General features: G+C 46.4%; 1 protein-coding gene across 1 annotated transcript in view; it reads right to left on the bottom strand.

The window, feature by feature from the left end:
• LOC115482386 (nuclear receptor corepressor 1-like) overlaps positions 1 to 13102 on the bottom strand; it is a 103814-nt gene that overhangs the window by 63693 nt on the left and 27019 nt on the right. The window contains exon 2 of the mRNA XM_030222134.1: positions 3613 to 3788. Within this exon, the coding sequence (XP_030077994.1) occupies positions 3613 to 3720 (108 nt within the window). The 5' untranslated portion in view covers positions 3721 to 3788. The remainder of the gene's footprint in view (positions 1 to 3612; positions 3789 to 13102) is intronic.

The raw sequence follows: 13102 nt of genomic DNA, 5'->3' as shown, positions 1-13102 counted from the left end.
CAGGTGGGGCTAGCTATCCAAGGGTCACTGTGGTTCTTCAGTGTTCTCTATCTCCACCTGTTGGTAGGCAGATACAACCCATGTTAATGGATTCATCTGCTGTTGATGACAAGGAAATGCGCGTTCTTAAAAGTATACTAACAGGGGGAAGGCAAGATGGCGTCCTGAAGGAAACATTGTAAGGCAGCTCTTCACCCAATTCCTCCATAATTGATACCCTTTACCTGATTTCATACCGAAATGGAGGAACAAGCAGCATGTGAGCCCCACTACACCTGCGAGATCGACGGGACCGATGGACTGCTTTTGCTTTGCCAGGAAGAAGTCTGGGGCTAGGTAGCTCGATCCTGGAGGGAGCGGTGGGAGGTGCCCCGCTCCCCCAGCTTGAGGGAGAGATCACGTTCAGCCCCGACGAATGAAGGCCTCCAACAATGCCGGTGCTGGAACTGCAGCAGGGGCAGGAAACCCCTAGAGTCATCGACCAGGGAGTGTTTCCTGTGGCGGGGTCAGCTGGAAGCCTGGACGCGCTGGAAATCAATGCAGGAGAGAAGAAAATGGAGAGAGCCAGCGTTCTGGCAGACTCCAATGCAACAGGAGGACTACAACCGTTCGGGGAAATTCTTGCTGAATTAACAACACCTAGTAAGTCTTTTTTGCCTGTAAGACCTGCAGTCATAACCTTAGACTCAATATGGGAGGCCCTTATGGGGTTAGAAAACTCTTTTTCCCAGAAACTGTTACTGGTGACCCAAACTTCAAAGTTACCATTGGAAAAGATTGTAAACTTGGAAACAAGAATAATATTGAGAAAACAACACAGCTGAATACTGAGACAATAAAATCCTGTCAGCAAACACAGATTAACTTGATTAAAGAAAATGCATTACTACATGTTAAGACTGAAAATTTGGAAAATCAACTAAGAACCAAAACTCTTAGGTTGATTAATTTTCCTAAAATATCATCGTCTCCTTTGATAACATTCAAAAAATATCTGTTAGAAATTTTGAGGATTCCTGAACAGGCATTTCCACCTGTTTCAAAGATTTACTATTTACCACCATTCAAAAAAGAAAAACAAAAAGACAATATTCAAAGTGAACAAGAAGCAGAGATCTAATTTGATACACTGAATTTAACACAAATAATTCAAGAAGGTGAAACGGGGACACCAGCAACTTTGATTGTGACTTTTGTTCTGGAACCTGATACAATTTTTTCGTCACAGAGATGAACTTTTTATGAATAACAAAATTAGAATATTTCCCAATATTGCCAGAACACAAAAGAGGCGTCAATTATTTCTAAAGCTTCACCCCAGGGTCTTACAGATGGGCGGCTTATTTTGGCTTAATTTCTCGTGTAAATGTGTGTTGAAAATTAATTCACTTAATATATTTTTTATGATCCAATTCATCTGAACACTTTTCTAGACTCGAAGGTGATTGTTACTCCCAATCAACAACTAGCAGCATTATCTACATCTACTCCATAATTATAGTTGATATGGCATATAATGTATCTCTTTAATTTTCCAAACTTATATTATTGGAACAAATATTTCATGGAATTATACCTCATCTTCCCCAATAGTTGTGGACTTGAAATAGATGAGTGGGGGAAAATATGTGGATAATTGATTTTTTTTTTTTTTCTTGAAAATGTATTGCTTATCTCCTTCTATTTTTGCACGTCAAGAGTCTCTTGAAAAATTGTTAATACTTATAAAAATAAAATTAAAAAATAAAGGTATACTAACTTTTTACTGATCCATATCGGGCGATATGGATGACATCATCCACATGTGAGAATACAGCCTTCTTGCCCTTGGAGAACTGAGTTTGCAAATAAGAGCAATAAAGGCTATAAAAGTCTGGCGGGCTAACTTTAGTTTTGAAAGTTTTGCATACTATAAGATCAGCAGAATGGGATTATGCAATTTTTTTTCACAACTTTGATGTTTTTCATGTTCTATAGCCTAAAAACTGCAGGTACCTAATTGTAGGGTATGTGATTTCTGGGGCTAATTATTTTATTGATAAACATTTCTCATTGTTTAAAGACATAATTAGTCTACACCCAAGACTCAAATATTACAGAATTATGCTAGCCCTTTATCTTGTGGTTTAAATAAAATAAACCCTACTTTTTGTACCTTTTCACTCAGCAAGTCTCATATATTTGTAATTAAAAACATAACATCATAAGAATAGCCATACTGGGACAGACTAATGGTCCATCTAGTCTAGTATTCTGTTTTCAACAGTAGCCAATCCAGGTCACATGTACCTGGCAGAAACCCAAATAGAAGCAACATTCCCATGCTACCGATCCCAGGGCAAGCAGTGGCTTCCCCCATGTCTACCTCAACAGCAGACTGTGGAGTTTCTCAGGAACTTGTCCAAATGTTTTTTTAAACCCAGATACGCTAACCACTAACTACATCCTCTGGTACTGAGTTCCAGACCTTAACTATTCGTTGAATGAAAAAAATTATTTTCTCCTATTCGTTATTTGTAATTATAGGGGGGAAAAAATCGTTCCCTACAGGTAATTAGAATGGAGGGAGAGCCAACACATATGCCAACCTGTACCATGGAATATTTGCTTTTAATACTACGGCAGTGAGCAATTTGTTAAATGTCATTGTCAATGCTAGGTCTTTTATTCTCCAAAATCCACATTTCTTTTTTCCCCTTTGATGAAAACCATTCATATTGAAGCACAGTATATCTGGTGTTGCGTGCATTGCTTGACTGCAAAATGTACAATGTCTGGATAAGCCCATTAGTTGCTTTCTACCCATGAAATTCTGCATCCTTTGAGTATATTTGATGAGAGTCTCAATTTGCACATCTTTTGACTTCTGCAGTTTCAACTGACTAGAGTAATTTAAATCATCTAAACAGTCTATTCCTTTCAGAGATTCACTCTCTGACTTGTTAAATTTCAATTAACCAATTACTAGAAAGCAGGGGCGTATCTGCGTGGGGCCTCAGGGGCCTGGGCCCCCGCAGATTTCGCCCTGGCCCCCCCTACCGCTGCCAACCCTCCCCCTCCGTTGCTCGCCTACCTTCGCTGGCGGGGGACCCCAACCCCCGCCAGCCGAGGTCCGCGTCCTCCTGCCGCTGCCGGCTGCCTTTGGTCCTTTCATTTTTCCATTGAAGCTGGCGCCGACGAAAGTTTCTTTTGAATCTGACGTCGCTGCACGTTGTACGTGCAGGACGTCAGACTCAGAAATTGTTTCTGAGTCTGACGTCCTGCACGTACAACGTGCAACGTGCAGCGACGTCAGATTCAAAAGAAACTTTTTCGTCGGCGGCGGCGCCAGCTTCAATGGAAAAATGAAAGGACCAAAGGCAGCCGGCAGCGGCAGGAGGACGCGGACCTCGGCTGGCGGGGGTTGGGGTCCCCCGCCAGCGAAGGTAGGCGAGCAACGGAGGGGGAGGGTTGGCAATGGCAGCGGCTGGGGGGAGGGGGATCGGCAATGGCGGCGGCGGCGGCGGGGGGGGGGGGCTATAATGTGCCCCCTCACTCTGGCCCTGGCCCCCCCTACCGCCGCAGGTCAGATACGCCCCTGCTAGAAAGTGGCTAGTTAAACATTCACCATACCTGTTGATGTCGTGTGCTAGAGAAGCTATACTGGACCGGATGGGTCGGGTAGCGACTCTGTTCCATACTGAAAGCTCCTTGATTTGGAGGATAGCCTGAACTCGACATTATTGATGACAGTCTTCACTAAGCTGTGATATCAAGACCAGTGTGAAATCATGTTTCTAGGAAACTGCCTAGAGGGTGGAGAAAAGAAAAACACAGTATCACCGATAAGCTCTGAGGCACCAGATGTGTTCCTGACATATACTGCAGTCCTAGCTGCCATAAGCAAAACAGTCATCATCAGAACAAGCTTTTTATGATGGACTCAATGTGGGACAGAGGTAACTTGCATATTGGATTACTGAGCAGTTTTACAAGAGCATAAAAGCCACCAGATGCCTGAATGCCAAATGCAGTGCCAACAGCTCCTGCCTTGAAATCACATTTTGCTGTTTAATACTGGCTGCAAAAGTTCAAAGTTGTGAGACTGACATCACAACCTCAGCTGACAATTACCTGCATTAACACTGCAGAATATGATAGATTAGAAACCTACAGGGTGAAATCTCCTATATAATAAAACTCACCCTCAACATTCTGAGGACACTGACGTCACTGTCAGGTCCTCCGGGCACTTCCTTCCGGTTTGAAGCCTTCGTGGTGGTGAAGCCACCGAAAACACTGTGCTGGGGCCCCGCCCTCGCGTCAAATGTGATGACGTCGAGGGCGGAGCTACGTCAGCACATTGAAGGTGGTGCCGAGGTCCGCAACAATGGCGGACGAACGCCATCGCCGACGGGGTGAGTAGCGATGGGGGGGAGGTCCGGAAGGAAACCGTGCTAGCGCCCATTTCATTGTCGCAAGAAACGGGCATGTTTTACTAGTAACTTATAATTCATGATGTGGAATAATTTTGCTATTGAGTTTGGCTTTAGGGGTTGATTTATAATGTAACTAAACCAGGACTCTAAAGGTAAATCAAGTCGGTAGGTCAAAGATAAATTTAAAAAAAAAAAAAAAAAGCTCACATCTTGCCCTCAAGGGGGATAGAATGGGGGTGGGACTAGTTTACTTGGGATGGAATAACAACGGAAATATTAAGTGTGTTATTTGCATTATTTCTCTCTTGTGCATTTCTTGGAAGCACTTTGCTTATTTACTATTTATTTTATTTCTTGCACTTGTATCCCACATTTTCCCACCTATTTGCAGGCTCAATGTTTTGTTTTGTCTGTTAACACACTTAATAAAAATGATTTACACATAACCATTAGGCTACTCCTCTACTTAATGCTACAGAGATGCAAAAAGAAAATGAAGCATTTCTTTTTAACCTGGCTTAATCCCTGTGAATTTATACACAAGAAAAGTACTATTACCTGTGTTAGTGCAATAATTTGATTTGCAGAAGAGTGTTTTTTTTCCTGCAATGATATAACGATGACTTAATATGAATGAGATCCATTTGCATACAATGGAGGCAATGCATGCAAATAGATCTCATGCATATTCATTGCGGAAATCCTAAAAACCTGACTGGATTGTGGCCCTCCAGGACCAACACAGAATACCCTTGCTCTAGACCAAAAGGTAACACATCAATTGGCCTCAGATCATATCATTTCTCAGGACAGGTCAACATGATCATTTTTTATCCAAAACACTTGTGTCTATACTTGTACGCATATTCATTTCTACAAATCAAGCAAGACAATACTGCAAGGATTCCTGCACAGCCTAAATGTGTGTTTCTCAGGCACACAGAGAATCCCTGAAGTACACCTGACCCTCATACTTTAAAGAAAAAAAATAACAGAATGAAGAAAAACAACATTAGGTGTTAATTCTTTTTTTTTCCTTTTTTATATATGCTTTAATGAGAAATTTAGAACAGTAACACACACAGAGAAGAAAAAAAAACTAGAATAGGACCTGAAGAAAGACCAGCAGCAGGTTAAGCAATAGTTCAAGACTGTGTCTAGCAACACTAACCTATTCTATGCAGAAGCTCCTATCATAGGGGAGTTAGCAAGAAACCACAGTCAAATTTGTTGCAGTACATAAGGATACCTCTGCTCCAAATCCCAAACAATCAAAACATCCCAGTTCATGCCAAGTACATATTCACATATAGGTTTGAAACTATTATTCAAAATTCTGCCATTCAAAGGGAAAACAACTGCACATGCCACCTTATACAGGACAATAGCTATCATTGTGCCACTGCTTCATAAGGGCAGCTATTGGCCATGTGCCAGAATGTCAGGTATCAAGATGGGAAAATTAGGTTCTTACCTTGGTAATTTTCTTTCCTTTAGTCACAGCAGATGAATCCATTACAAATGGGTTGTGTCCACCTACCAGCATGGGGAGATAGAGAACACTGAAAACCATAGTGCCTCTAGGATGGCTAGCTCCATCTGCCTCTCAGTATTTTGAAGCTTCCAAAGCAGTGTTAAACTGCAAAGTAGCATAATATGAACTTTCCTCACAGCGAACGAACGCCCCAGAACAGGAGCAATACACAAAGGAGGGACAAACTCAACCTCCTGTAGTAGAACAGAAATCCTGAAGACTGTTTTCCAACTTCTCCCAATGAGAGAACAAGTCTGCAGGAAATACTGAACACAAAAAGAGTCAATCAGGGAGGGATCATGGATTCATCTGCTGTGACTAAAGGAAAGAAAATTACCAAGGTAAGAACCTAATTTTCCCTTCCTTGTCATCAGCAGCAGATAAATCCATTACGAATGGGATGTATCAAAGCAATCCCTAGATAGGGCGGGAACAAGCCACACCATGCGCAAGCACTTGTACTCTAAAAAGAGAGTCCCTCCTGGCAGCCACATCCAGCCTGTAATGACGGGCAAAAGAGAGCTTAGAAGCCCAAATAGCTGCACTACATATTTCTTGAAGAGAGAGTGCTCCCGTCTCAGCCCAAGAGGAAGAAATTGCTCTTGTGGAATGTGCCCTAAAGGTGTCAGGCGGAGGCCGGCCAGATAGCAGATATGCAGGAAAATGGCTTCCTTAAGCCAACGGGCTATAGTGGCTTTAGACGCTGGAGACACTCTGCGCGGACCAGACAAAAGAACAATATAAAAAGGTGATCAGAGGTCCTGAAAGCATTAGACATCTGCAGAGACTGCAACAGAGCCCTGCGCACATCCAGAAGGTGCAACTGCCCAAAAGATTCCGGAAACTCCTCCCTAGTAAAGGAGGGCAGATAAATAGGTTGGTTTAGGTGAAACGCTGAAACCACCTTAGGCAGGAAGGAAGGCACAGTACGTACCGTTACTCTGGACTCTGAGAATTGCAGAAAAGGGTCTCGACAGGACAGCGCCTGGAGCTCAGACACCCGTCTCACCGATGTAATGGCCACCAAAAAGACTGTCTTTAGAGTCACATCCTTCTCCGAAGCTCACCTCAGCGGCTCGAAGGGCGAACACTGAAGAGCCTTTAATACTAGCCCCAGGTTCCAAGCCGAACAAAGGGCCTGCATGGGAGGCCGGAGCACCCCTCTAAGAAACCGTGCAATATCCGGATGCGCAGCCAGGGAGAGGCCAGCAACCTTCCCCCGAAAACATGCAGGGAATTATAGGCCAAGCCTTTTTGTATACCATCCTGCAAAAAGTCAAGTATCAGCGAGACAGAAGCCCGCATGAGTGTGATCACTTTAGAAACACACCAAGCCTCAAACTGGCACCAGATCCGAGCATAGGCAATGGAAGTGGAACGCTTGCGGGTCTGCAAGAGAGTGGAGATGACCTTGTTAGAATAGCCCTTGTCTCTCAATTGTGCCCTCTCAACAGCCATGCCGTAAGACCAAAGCGGCAGGGATCCTCCATGGTCACCGGACCCTGCGTCAACAGGTTCGGTACCAGAGGCAAAGGAAGGGGAGCCTCCACCAGCATCCGCCGGAGGTCTGCATAAACCGGCCGTCTGGGCCAATCCGGGGCAATGAGGATCACCACTCCTTGATGCAGCCGAATTCGCAGGAGTCGTCGCCCTATTAAGGGCCAAGGAGGGAACACATACAGGAGGCCCGGGGCCCAGGGTTGAGCCAAGGCATCCAACCCCGCCGAGCGAGGATCTCTCCGTCTGCTGAAAAAGGACGGGACTTTGGCATTTGTGCTTGAGGCCATAAGATCCGCTACGGGCGTTCCCCATTTGGCACAGATCTGAAGGAACACTTCATCTGTCAGTTCCCACTCCACAGGGTCGATTTGATACCTGCTTAGAAAGTCAGCTTGCACGTTGCTTTGACCTGCTATGTGAGCTGCTGACAGACGCTGCAGATGTAGCTCGGTCCAGTGGCATATCTGAGCGGCCTCTGCGGCCAGTGCTTGACACTGATTGCCGCCTTGTCGATTTATGTAGGCCACTGCTGTCGTGTTGTCCGACAGAACTCTGATAGCCAGTCCCTCCAGAGTCATGTGAAAGGCCAGAAGAGCCTGGAATATCGCTCTCAGTTCCAAGCGATTGATGGACCACCCCGTTTCCTCGGGTGTCCAAAGACCCTGAGCATAGCTTCTCTGACAATGTGCTCCCCAGCCCTTCAGGCTGGCATCCGTTACCACCAGGCACCAATCGGGAAGTGCTAGCGGCATTCCTCGCCGCAGCATGCTGTCTGAGAGCCACCACTCCATACTGAGTCGGGCTGCTGGGAGCCACGTGAGTCTGCGTTGATAATCCTGGGACATAGGAGACGATCGTTGAAGCAGGGCAATCTGCAGAGGTCTCATGTGCGCTCTCTCCCATGACACCACTTCCAAGGTGGCCGTCATCGACCCCAACAGCTGGACAAAGTTCCAAGCTCGTGGGCGAAGCATCCTCAGGAGCAGACGGACATGATTCTGAAGCTTGCACCGCCTTTGCTCGGGTAGAAAGACAAACCCCGAACCGGACCCCCAAATATTCTAGAGACTGAGAGGGGGTCAGGTGACTTTTGGGTATATTGACGACCCAGCCCAGAGATTGCAGTACTGAGACCACTCTGGCTGTTACATGACGACTCTCTTCTACAGAGTCCGCTCTGATGAGCCAGTCGTCGAGGTACAGGAGAGCCCGGATACTCTCTCGCCTGAGAAAAGCAGCTACTACCACCATTACCTTGGAAAAGGTTCGGGGAGCTGTGGCGAGGCCAAAAGGCAAGGACTGAAACTGGAAATGATTTCCCAACACCTCAAACCGGAGGAACCGTTGGTGCGGGGGCCATATAGGAATGTGCAGGTAAGCTTCTTTTAGGTCCAGAGACGCGAGGAATTCTCCTGGCTGTACCACCGCAATGACGGAGCGCAGGGTTTCCATGTGAAAATGCCGCGCACTCTTAGTGACTCGTTGACTTTCTTTGAGTCGAGAATGGGCCGAAAAGACCCGCCTTTTCGCAGCACAACAAAATTAATGGAGTAACGACCGCAGCTGTGTTCGGTGGGAGGCACAGGGATCACCGCTCCAAGGTGCAACAAGACTTGTAAGGTCTCCTCTACCGCCGCCCGTTTGACGGCAGTACCGCATCAGGACTCCACAAACACGTCTCTCACTGGGGCACCGAATTCCAATCGGTAACCTTCTCTGATCAGGTCCAGGACCCACTGATGTGAGGTAATCTTGGTCCACTCCTCGAGAAAGAGGGAAAGGCGTCCTCCTACAGCTGTAAAAGGAGGAGTGGACTGGCGTCCCATCATTGTGGAGGACGGCCCTGAACTCCTGGCCTTAAGCCTGCCGCTGCGGAGTGTTTGTCCGAGCGAAAGGAATTCCTCTGCTGAAAGCGGGCACGTTGAGTAAACCCAGCAGAGCGCCCCGGGCGATACCTTCTAGCTTCATGGAAGCGAGGTCTGGAGGAGGAGGGAACCACTTGACCCTTGGAAGAAGGCCACGGCCTATCCTCAGGTAACCGCTAGGGTTTAGCATCCCCCAGGTCTTTAACAATCTTCTCCAAACTTCTCTCCAAATAACAGAAGGCCCCGAAAGGGCAACATCACCAGCCTATGCTTAGAGGCCATGTCAGCTGCCCAATGCCGTAGCCATAGAAGGTGGCGGGCAGACACCGCCACAGACATCTGGTTAGCCGAAGCTCTGACCAGATCATAGAGGGCGTCAGCTAAAAATGACAAGGCCGACTCCATGCGCGGTACAACCTCAGCGAGGAACTCCACACCATCCATGGGCTGTTCCACTGCCTGTTGTAACCAAGAGAGGTAGCTCGAGCAGCATAAGAACTGCAAACAGGCGCCCTTAAGGCTAGGCTCGAAATCTCAAAGGAGCGTTTTAGCGCTGATTCCAGCCGCCAGTCCTGAATGTCCTTCAGGGCGACCCCTCCCTCTACTGGGAGGGTGGTCTTCTTTGTCATCGCCGTGACTAAGGCATCCACTTTAGGCATCCCAAAACGGGCCAAGTGCTCCTCACTCAGAGGGTAAAGATGTCCCATCGCCCTGGCCACTTTCAAGGGCCCCTCGGGGTCAGCCCATTGAGCAGAAATAAGCTCTTGCATGGAGTCATGCAAAGGAAAGGCATGAGCAGGCTTCTTAGTACTCGCCATCCTCGGATTGCCAGAGGAGGCCTCACCTTGAACAGGATTCATCAATAGAGAGGGCCTGTAAGGCATCAGAGATAAGTGTTGGCAGCTCATCGCAGTGGAAAATCCGAACCACAGTGGGATCATCCAGATTCAGTGGCAAACCAGCTCCTTCCTCTGGCTCTTCAGACCACGAAGGCCTGCCAGATCCCTCAGTCCCCACAGCCCGATCACAGGGGGGTGGGGGGGGGTGCCACTCTCTGACGGGGAATTCACCCATCTATGCTTAACGTGCATCCAACGCTCAGGGGAATCCACATCTGACATCAGACCCGGGCCATCATCAGTCGGAGGGGAACCAGGTAGCAACGCAGTGTCAGACACCTGTGGCAGAGCTCTTTTCAGCATGAAGGCTTTATGTAAAATAAGCACAAACTCGGGGGAGAAAAACTCACCCTGACCTCCCGTCTCCGAATTAGGAGCCACGGGGAACGGAGCTCCTCTGGTAGCCTCGACCCGAGGCGCCCCTCTGCTCTCAGACTCCTCCGCAACTGCGGGGGTCGAGTCATGAGGCGCTTCCAAGATGGCGCCCGCTGCCAGCTCCATTGAGCGGGAAGAATCATCGCTCGCCATGCTCGTACTGGCTCTACCATCTAAACAGCACGTTTTACAGAGCCCCGCTGCTGATCTGCACTTGCCACAACGGGAACAGCGCTTAACTCCCTCAGCAGCCAGCGCCGAAAAACAGCGGAATAAAATTCAAAATGGCGGCTTCGTGCCAAAAACACCCCGATTAGAACGCCGTCTGCGGGCCCTCCCCGGAGGAGCTGAGTACCATTCTTACCTCAAAGGACCAAGTCCACGAGCTCCGGTCACGCTACACAGTCAGGAAAAGCCTCAGAAATAGCAGCGGTGAGGAAAGTTGGAGGCAAACAGCTACAGAGGCACTCCGGAGGCAGAAGAGGGTGGGAAAGGCAGGGAAAGGCGAATCTATATGCCTGCATCCACACAGGGGGAAGGGTAAGGCAAGGAAAGGGCGAACCTATGCGCCTTTAAAGTGGGCTCCACTTAGCCACAACACCCCTGCTACACAACTGGCAAAAGCACAGGAGCCACCCCAGGCAGAATCTTCAAGGAGCTGAACAAGCTGCGTACAACCCTGCTGGGAGATAGAGAAATGCTGAGAGGCAGATGGAGCTAGCCGTCCTAGAGGCACTATGGTTTTCAGTGTTCTCTGTCTCCCCCTGCTGGTAGGTGGACACAACCCATTCGTAATGGATTCATCTGCTGCTGATGACAAGGAAGGCTGGCTTACAAAGCAGTCTCTCCCAATCTGTAAATAGAAGACTGCTCTATTAATTCCCAATGCCATATCAGACTCAAAACAGTAGAGATTAGAATCCATCTCTTACTTTTCTACATGTATTAGAAAACCAAGATTCAAAACCATTTTGACAGTACTTCAGCAATCACTAAATAAATCCAATTAGGTCTAATGGTCAACTGAAAGGAGTAGTATAAATTACCATGTTAGTTTACTTGGAAGCAAAAAATAAATGTCAACACACAAGTTCTAGGTGAGATCTTTTCAGTGGACCAGCTTAATGCATCTGGGACCAGCTTTTGAGATCTAATAAGTAAATATCTACCTCCCAAATGTTTACTCACAAATGAATCCAATAAAAAATACATATAATACATATAAATGTTCACAATAAATAAAATAAATAAAATATATCTAGAGTAGATATGTAAAGAAGGGGGAACATTTTGGGTAAAGAATAAGTTGAGAAATATAATTTTTGATGAATGCATTGTATTAAAGTATTTACTATGCAAATTTTGCAGTAGCTTCAGAATAGTACAGCAGTTCTTAATATTCTTAACCTAAGTTTCAGTAGGGATAGTAGAACAATGGTCAGGTCATCCTTTATTTCTACTGTCATCACCAAAGCTCTGAATCTTTCTCCCTCATTCTCTCTCTCTAACTTCCATTTCTCCTCCTTTCACTGGCATTTCTTTTCACACCTCTAAACACTCTCTCCTACTCTTCTGAATCTTGTCTCCCATGTCCCTCCACCATGGGTCCTATGGTAAATTGATATTGGTACAACAGTTTTCCTGAACCACTCATCTATGTATGCATTATTTTTATGTGCATTAACAATGTACTTCATGTAATATGTAAACTGCTTTAGCTGTACCACAGACATGTGGTATATCAAGATTCTCAAACACAAGGGCATACCCACCAATCCTCAGTGCCTAAGTCCACCATTACACCCATTTACCTATCCCCCCCCCCCCCCCCCCCACCTACTAACACACATCCACCATTCAACTCCAATCCACCTATCTTCCCTATTTTGTTCCATTTTGTGAACTTTTTTTGTAGAATCAAATTACACAAAGGTCAAACAAGTATCTGTCTGGGGACAAAATAATTCTCCCAAAATTTAACAACAACAAAAAAACGGTGACGATGCAGTTTGAAAGCAGGCCAGAGATGACCAGAGGTTTCAGAGAAATAAAACCCTTTCCCCCTCCCCCCCAAAACTGGTCTAATACACTTGGAAAAGTGGTTCCAACAGTTGAAACATACAGAACTGTTGATTCACTGAAACACAGTAGTTAAGGAAGGGAAAATTAGGTTCTTACCTTGGTAATTTTCTTTCCTTTAGTCATAGCAGATGAAGCCATTACGTATGGGTTATGTCCATCAACCAGCAGGGGAGATAGCGAGCACTCAAACTTTCACAGTGCCCTCTTGGCCAGCTAGCTCCACTGCCTCTTCAGTATTTGAAGCTTCCAAAGCAGTATGGCAAACCGCAATGGGAATCACAAGAGCTTTCCTCACAGCGAACGATAGCCCATCACAAGGGCATGAACTCATAAAGGAGGGAATGCATATCCTCCTGGAGGGAATAAACTCATTCTCCTTATTGTATAAGTGGAGGGGAACACACGCACCTCCTGGAGGGAATCACACAT

Source organism: Microcaecilia unicolor, chromosome 13, assembly GCF_901765095.1.
Source record: "Microcaecilia unicolor chromosome 13, aMicUni1.1, whole genome shotgun sequence".
In the NCBI taxonomy this organism is placed as follows: Eukaryota; Metazoa; Chordata; class Amphibia; order Gymnophiona; family Siphonopidae; genus Microcaecilia; species Microcaecilia unicolor.
This window is presented reverse-complemented; position numbering and strand designations above follow the sequence as displayed.